Source organism: Elephas maximus, chromosome 1, assembly GCF_024166365.1.
Source record: "Elephas maximus indicus isolate mEleMax1 chromosome 1, mEleMax1 primary haplotype, whole genome shotgun sequence".
In the NCBI taxonomy this organism is placed as follows: Eukaryota; Metazoa; Chordata; class Mammalia; order Proboscidea; family Elephantidae; genus Elephas; species Elephas maximus.
Window position 1 is genome coordinate 88,140,572 of NC_064819.1, and position 8,662 is coordinate 88,149,233.

General features: G+C 36.3%; 1 protein-coding gene across 1 annotated transcript; it reads right to left on the bottom strand.

Moving 5' to 3' along the window:
* Nucleotides 1-7,346: 7,346 nt before the first annotated feature.
* LOC126064916 (olfactory receptor 2G3-like) lies at nucleotides 7,347-8,279 on the bottom strand. Its single transcript, XM_049864460.1, has one exon. The coding sequence runs from the start codon at nucleotides 8,277-8,279 to the stop codon at nucleotides 7,347-7,349; it is 933 nt and encodes a 310-aa protein (XP_049720417.1).
* Nucleotides 8,280-8,662: the final 383 nt, after the last annotated feature.

An 8,662-nucleotide genomic window follows, 5' to 3' on the forward strand; every position in this document is an offset into this window, starting at 1 on the left:
CCATGCTCCCCAGACCTTCAGTTGACACAGGACAGGAACCATCCCCGAAGACAACTCATCAGACATGAAAGGGACTGGTCAGCGGGTGGGAGAGAGACGCTGATGAAGAGTGAGCTAATTATATCAGGTGGACACTTGAGATTGTGTTGGCAACTCTTGTCTGCAGGGGGGATGGGAGGATAGAGAGAGAGGGAAGCCGGCAAAATTGTCAAGAAAGGAGAGACTGAAAGGGCTGACTCAAGAGGGGGAGAGCAAGTGGGAGTAGGGAGTGAGATGTATGTAAACTTATATGTGACAGACTGATTGGATTTGTAAACGTTCACTTGAAGCTTAATAAAAGTTATTAAAAAAAAATAAGCTCTTTTGCCGTGTTTATTAGCAAAAGGCTAGAAAAATTATAATAATTACAGGAGTTTGTATCCAATGCAATGTAAAAGAGTAACTAGATAAAAATTCTGAAAATGGGCCTACATTAGTTTTGTAAGGCAATAGTTATATGATTATTAAGACGGAAAAAGCAACACTAAGAAAAGAAGTATAGAATTTGCGTGGATATATGCAATTACAGGGTATATACATGGAAGATGTATCACTGGAAGAGATAAAGTTTGAAATACAAGTGTCTAAAATAGTTTAATACGTCATAAAGCTGACATTTCAATTCAGTGAGAAAAAGATTATTTAAGGGATCAAATGATATTCAACTATTAGTAATGATAATACTGGACCTCTAACACTAACTTAACTAAAAAATACTTGAGGAGATTAAATGTGTAAAAACTTCATTCCAAAATATGAATCTTACTAGAATAATCAGGAGGATGCTTGCACAAACTTGGGATTTGAAAGGTTTTTATAAGAAAAATTAAAAACCATGGTGATATGCAGTCTTTCACCTAGCAGATTATCACTCAAAAATAATCACTGAGTCAGAATACAAGAGGCATTCTTTTGCACTGATACTATGAAAATAGCTGGAATATTTCAACTTCCTTAAATATAGCAACGTTATATCTGTGGCTCATAGCTAATAGAGTACATAAACAATGTATAATAATGTGTGTTATTGTTAGGTGCCATTGAGTCAGTTCCCACTTACAGCAACCCTATGTACAACAGTAGGACACATTGCCCTGACCTGTGCCATCCTCATAATCTTTGCTATGCTTGAGCCCATTGTTGCAAACACTGTTGGTCCACTTTACCAAGCATGATGTCCTTATCCAGGGACTGGCTTCTCCTGATAATATGTTCAAAGAATATGAGACAAAGTCTTGCCGTCCTTGCTACTAAGGAGCATTCTGGCTTTACTTCTTCCAAAACAGAATTGCTCCTCCTTCTGGCAATCCAGGGTATATTCAAAATTTTCTGTCAACACCATAATTCAAAGGCATCAATTCTTCAGCCTTCCTTATTCATTGCCCAGCTTTGTCATGCATAAGGTGATTGAAAATACCATGACTTGTTTCAAACACACCTTAGTCTTCAAAGTGACATTCTTGCTTTTTAACATTTTAAAGAGGTCTTTTGCAGCAGATTTGCCGAATGCAATATGTTTTTGTCTGATTTCTTGAGTGCTGCTTCCATGGGTGTAGATCCAAGTAAGATGAAGTGCTTGACAACGTCAATCTATTCTCTGTTTATCAGCATGTTGCTTATGGTCCAGTTGTGAGGCTTTTTGTTTTCTTTATGATGAGGTGCGATTTACATTCAAGACTATAGTCTGTTCTTTATCAGTAAGTGCTTCAAGGCCTCTTCACTTGCAGCAAGCAAGGTTGTGTCGTCTGCACATTGCAGGTTGTTAAGACGTCTTCCTCTAATTCTGATGCAGAGTTCTTGCTCATATAGTCTAGCTTCTGAAATATTTACTCAGCGTAAAATTGAATAGGTATGGTGAAACTATACAACCCTGACACACACCTTTACTGACTTTAAAACATGCAGTATCCCCTTGTTCTGTTCGAATGACTGCCTCTTGGCCTAGATACAGGATCCTCGTGAGCGCAATTAAGTGTTCTGGAATTTCCTTTCTTCATAAGATTAGTCATAATTTGTTGGGATCCACACAGTCCAATGCATTTGCATAGTCAATAAAACACAGGGGAACATCTTTCTGGTATTCTCTGCTTTCAATCAAGATCCACCTGACATCAGCAATGCTATCCTTTGTTCCACATCCTCTTCTGAATCCAGATTGAACTTCTGGCAGTTCCTTGTGGATGTACTGCTGCAACTGATTTTCAATGATTTTCAGCCAAATTTTACTTATGTGTGATATTAATGATTAAATGTTCAATAATTTCCACATTCTATTGGATCATCTTTCTTTGGAGAGGACACAAATATGGTTCTCTTCCAGTGGCTTGGCCAAGTAGCTGTCTTCCAAATTTCTTGGCACAGACTAGTGAGCACCTCCAGCGCGCCTCAGTTTATGTAACATCTCAGTTGGTATTCTTCAAATTCCTGAAGCCTTGTTTATCACCAATGTCTTCAGTGCAGCTTGGACTTCTTCCTTCAATACCATCAGCTCTTGATCATATGCTACCTCCTGAAATGGTTGAAGGTAGACCAATTCTTTTTGGTACAGTGACACTGTGTATTCCTTCCATCTTCTTTTGATGCATCTTGCAACATTCAATATTTTCTCCAGTATAATACTTCACTTTGTCTTCTCAAGCTGCCTTTTGAAATCTTCTGTTCAGCTCTTTTAATTCATCCTTTCTTCTGCTCAGTTTAGCTACTCTATGTTGAACAGCAAGTTTCAGAGTCTTTTCTGACATCTCCTTTTTTTCTTTCTTTCCTTTCTTTTTAATGGCCTTTTGCTTTCTTCATGTATGATGTCCTTGATGTCATTCCACAACTCATCTGGTCTTTGGTCGTTAGTGTTCAATGCATTAAATCTATTCTTGACATGATCTCCAAATTTAGGTAGAGAATACTCAAGGTTGTATTTTGGTTCTCATGGAGTTCTTTAAATTTTCATCAGCTTCAAATTGAACTTGCATATGAGCAATGGATGGTCTGTTCTGCAGTCAGCCCCTGCCCTTTGTCTCTCAGATGATAAGGGCTTCTCCATCGTGTCTTTCCACACATGCAGTTTATTTGATTCCTGTGTATTCCATCTGGCAAGGTCCATGTGTATAGTTGCCATTTATGTTTTTGAAAAAAAGGTATTTGCAATGAAGAAGTCATTGGTCTTCCAAAATTCTGTCATGTTATCACCAGCATCATTTATATCACCATGGCCATATTTTCCAACTATGGATCCTTCTTCTTTCTTTCCAACTTTCACATTCCAATCATTATTAATTATCAGTGCACCTTGATTGCATGTTTGATCAATTCCAGACTGCAGAAGTTGGTAAACATCTTCAATTTCCTCATTTTTGGCATTAGTTATGAGTGCATAAATTTGAACAATATTTGTATTAACTGGTCTTACTTGCAAGCGCATGCATACCATCCTGTCACTGACAGCATTGTACCTCAGGACACACCTTGAAATGTTATTTTTTACAATGAATGCAATGCCATTCCTCTTTAAGTTGTTCTCATCATAGTAGACCATATGATTGTCTGATTCAAAATGTCCAATACCAGTCCATTTCAGCTCACTAATACGAAGGATATCAATCATTATGCTATCACTTTTGACAATTTCCATTTTTCCTAAATTCTTACTTCCTACAATCCATGTTCCAATTTTTAAGGGATGTTTCAAGTATTTCTTCTCATTTTGAGTTATGCCACCTCCGCAAATGAAGGTCTCAAAAGCTCAACTTCATCCATGTCATTAAGGTCAACTGTACTTAAGGAGGCAGCACTTCCCCAGTAGTATTTTGAGTACCATATAACCTGCGGGGCTCTGGCCCTATACCAAACAATGTTCTGCTACTATTCATAAGGTTTCCACTGTTTTTTTTTTTTTTTTTTTTTTTCAGAAACAGAAGGCTAGGTCCTTCTTCCTAACGTTTCTTAGTCAGGAAGCTCCACTGAAACCTGTGCACCATGGGTGACGCTGCTTGTAATTTGAAATACTGGTAGCATAGCTTCCAGCCTCACAGCAACACACAAACCTCCACAGTATGATGAATTGACAGATACGTGGGGCTAATAATGTGTAATTATATCTAATTATAAAGCTATTAATCACATCAGTTTTCATTAGCAGTAAAATTATAAACAAATCTGATGATCAATTATATTGAAATAATTTGATATATCTTTATAATGAAGCATTATTCAGGCACTGGTGTTATTGTTAGCATTTATTGAAATGGAAAAATCTTTATGATTTTTAATGAAATAACTGGTTAGAAAAAAATAACAAGTGTCATTGACCCAGTTATGTAACTAACTGCTAATAAGAAAGGTATTGCTTTTTCTTTTTCTTTTTTTTTTCTTCTTCACTCACAGAATTGAATATAGGAACATACACGGAGGCCAGGGTGAGTCAGAGAATTTGTCTGCAATGTTGTCTGACTGGGCCTTCAGGAAATGTCCAGTTAGGACACTCCTTCCTTTATACTTCTCCCTGGAAAAAGCCCAGTTGGGGACGTTAAACAACTCCATATGCTAATTAATAACATAGAGGTACAGATCCTCAAGTTCTTGAGAGAACCTATAACTTTTCATTTTTTTTTTAATCTGATTTTCTTTAGGGACTATTGTTCAAGGAATATCACTTTCACCTAGCTCATGGGTACTGGGTAGTGATTTTGGTTTTAGGGTAGAAACTCTAATATGCTAAAGTCACTAATTATCTTCTCTGCACTCTAACAAAGGTAAAAGAAAGAAGGGGAGCAACTTAGTGAATGTATGTAACCTGTTTTATTTTCTCATATCACCACGTCTTCCTCCCTTTTGTGGTACTTGCAATTACACTAGTCAACACTGACTGATTCAGCTACTTCCTTAAATTACTTTGTCTCTCCTTCAGATTCCTGTTTAGAAGTTATTTTTGACATCTGACCTCTAGGCATCTTTCTCAAATATCATAATTATTCGTTTCACAAGAAGAATTAGAAAAATATACAGGGGAGAGTAAGTTCTTGATCTCTTTTGCCAAAAGTAAAAAGATTTTCCCCAAGAGAATTCTTCTTCCTCCAAATAGAACTTGATGGTCTTTTTCTTTTTTTCATATTTCAGATTTGAAAAGATATCAGGAAGGAAAAATAGCTTTAAAATCCTTTTATGGGGTTGAAATAACACACACACACAGAGGCATGTTTTCAGATTTCAATCTCTGATCACTCTCATTCTCAGATCCTGTTAAGGCACTCTTTTGGGTCATACCTTTCAGGTTTGAACCTTGGAGAAGGACAAATGCCTCCAACCTCACCTACAATTTATAAACTGGTTCCCAGTGGTTGGGAGAGAATAAATCTTCAAAATAATCAGGATAGAAAGCTATTAAGCTAAGTAATGGGGAGGAGCGGAAAGCGTCTTTGAAGGACTTCTTGTAATCTAAAGGTTTTACAAATATTTTAGAATATTGTAAGAGAAAAATAGGTGAGAAATAATCACATGATTTTGATTTAATTTCTAATTTTGAGTTAATAAGAAGTACACTCATCAAAAATTATATAATTTTTATCCTTTGTAAATTTTGAAAAATTAAACTATTTCTAAAGGTGCTATGTATAAGGATATTATTATTATTATTTTCTTCATTTTTTGTTTTATATTATAAGAAGATGTCAATTGATTCAGGAAATTGTACTGATTATTAAGCATTTCGTGGCCCTAATCAATGAACAAAAATTTAATTTGATTGTGCCCACATTTACTAGTATATTAATGACACTTTTATTGAGGCCAATTGAATCATGTTTTGTGAACAGAGAAATACATGGGCTACAGAGACAAAACTTAAGTTACCTTAACAATGTCCTTCACACTAGATCATGATTTTCTTCTCCAATATGTGTGTGTGTTTTAATCACCCCATTCAACTCCATTCTATATTCAACTAGAGTTAACTATTTGTATTAAAGTCATCCCTTAGGAATAATCTCTGTTAAAGCATTTATTTTTTATAAAAACTACATTTGTAAAATATAACCTGCAACAAGCATGCCTAACCAGGGCCTAGTATTACAGACAATAGAAACCTTGATAATTTTCTGTAAATAAATATCTAGTTTGAATGTATGGAAAACAAGGCCAATGTTTTTAAATGTAAAGTATTACCCAGTGTTAAGTATGTTATTAGAAGAGATAAAATTGTTATGCTCAATATGAAAACAACTTTGTATATTATATCAAGTTACAATATTAACAAAAATGAATATTATATAAATGACAAAGACAAATGCATATTATTTATACAGCAATGTGTTTACTTTTGTCGAATTAAAATATTCAGATTTAATGATGAGATGTAAACTTGTGTTTGCATATTTATAACTACGTCAGTCATGTTATTAGCCAGTCCCTACAGCAAGAACTCTAGGATTATGAAAGTATACAAAACATATATACATGCACATACCTATAGATTTTTTTTCACAGACTATTTACAAAGTAGAGCAAAGGAAGACACATGACATTTCCAGAAAAGAGAATATGAAGGATTTAGAGTAGGTAACTTCAGGATGTCAATAAAAGGATAGTTCATACCTTCTTTTATTTAGGTGATTTAGCTCTGCTCCTCCTACATGAAATGAGAAACCATAATGAGATGTACCTAAAAATTCCCACCCAGTAACCGAGGAATTACATGAGTATGCTGTAGAGAAAAAAACTTTAATGCTGTTTCAAGTTAAAACAGATTTACTATGAGTTTAAAACAATTGCAATTGGGGAACCACATAGCCGATCGAAAATGCAACGAGGCAGTTTCATTATGCAAGTGTTCTTATGGGGGTAAAAAGAGGAGTCAAACCATAAAAAAAAAAAATAGAGAGGGCAATTACAGGAAAATCAAAGAATGCTATAATAATCACAGTCTAATTGGTTACTGATTATTAATAGTACAGCAAATGATCACATATAGTTTCACAGGATGCTTATATCATTCATGGTCACAAGACGCTTTTTTTTTTTTTTTTAAATCTATCTTGTAAAAAGAAAAAATACCTTGCTAGCACCAGAACTCAGACAGCACTCTTTTGGAATACTGGTATTTTCAGGGCTGTAGATAGTCACTTGGTTAAGACCCCCCAGGCAAATGTTTTCACATTCCGATTTTGACCATTGAGAAAAACATGTTTTTCTCAAAAAATATAGCTGTTAGTCTAGAATCCAGATTTAAATGAGATAGCATGGTCAGGATATTATGCCTCTGTCTCACTGACTCCCATGAAAGTTGTCTTTTCCTGAGCAAGGATATTTCACATTTCTCCCTATCTCGGGTCACTTGCCAGCAGTCTTTTCAGAGCCCACTTAACCTCTTTGTTTCTCAAGGTGTAGATTAGAGGATTAAGTGAGGGAGTCACTGCAGTATAGAAGAGAGTGAGGAATTTACTGTGCTTCTGTGTGTACTTGCTCTTGGGTTGTATGTAGACAGAGATTAGAGTCCCATAGAACAAAACCACAACAACCATGTGAGACCCACAGGTTCCAGATGCTTTCCTTCTGCCTTCAACTGATTTTATCCTCAGCACACTCCTCACAATGCAGCCATAGGAGACCAAAATAAGTCCCAGAGGTATAACCACAAAGAGGACACTAGCTACGGAGAGCTCATTTTCCAGGAAGGTTGTGTCCACACAGGCAATTTTAACAAGGGCAGGTTCCTCACACATAAAATCATCCACCATGTGGTGGCTGCAGAGAGGCAACTGGAAAACAAGGATGGTCTGAATTGTGGACCCCATGAAACCACTGATCCAGGCCACAGATGCTAGTTGCCAAAGAAGCTTGGGGTGCATGATGACACCATAGTGAAGGGGTCGACAGATAGCACTGAAGCGGTCATAGGCCATAACAGTTAGGAGGATACACTCCGTGGAGCCCAGCCCCAAAGCAATGTATAGTTGGATCACACAACCAGTGTAGCTAATGGTCTTCTCAGGGCCCTTGAGATTCCAAAGCATCTGTGGGACAACACTGGTAGTGAAACAGAGGTCCAGGAAAGAGAGATTAGAGAGGAAGAAGTACATGGGTGTGTGGAGTTTGGGGTTCAAGTATGAGACCAGTATGATGGCTGTGTTCCCCATCAATGTCAGAATGTATATGATGGAGATGACTGGAAGGAGAACCATCTCCAACTGAGGCTGGTCAGAAAAACCCAGTAAGATGAAACCTGCTGGGTTGCTAACATTTGTCCCTTTCATGGCTTCTTCATTGCAAATCGCCTTTTTTGGTCATCCCTACTTTATTCCTGCAGGAAGAAAATAGGGTATCATAACCAATGGAAAAATTAGAAACCAAATAAAACTTGAGCTTTGAAGACAGTAAATATAGGGAGAAACAGCAGATAAAATAATGCAAAAAATTATGAGCGATTGATTTTTTATATAGATAGACAAATGCATAAAGCAATGAAAACATCAAATGCATTGAAAGAAAACATATAAAAATAGAACTAACATCAGAATCATATATGAAAACAGATCTGAGATATATACTAAACTACCTGAAGATGAACTACATAGACTGACAATGTATATACTGTGGAAAGGCAAAGACCTTGAAAATAAAATGTTTGCTACATATA

What these genes read in the sequence shown, in the direction of transcription:
- LOC126064916 (XM_049864460.1), bottom strand. Translation starts at nt 8,279, where the DNA reads ATGAAAGGGACAAATGTTAGCAACCCAGCAGGTTTCATCTTACTGGGT.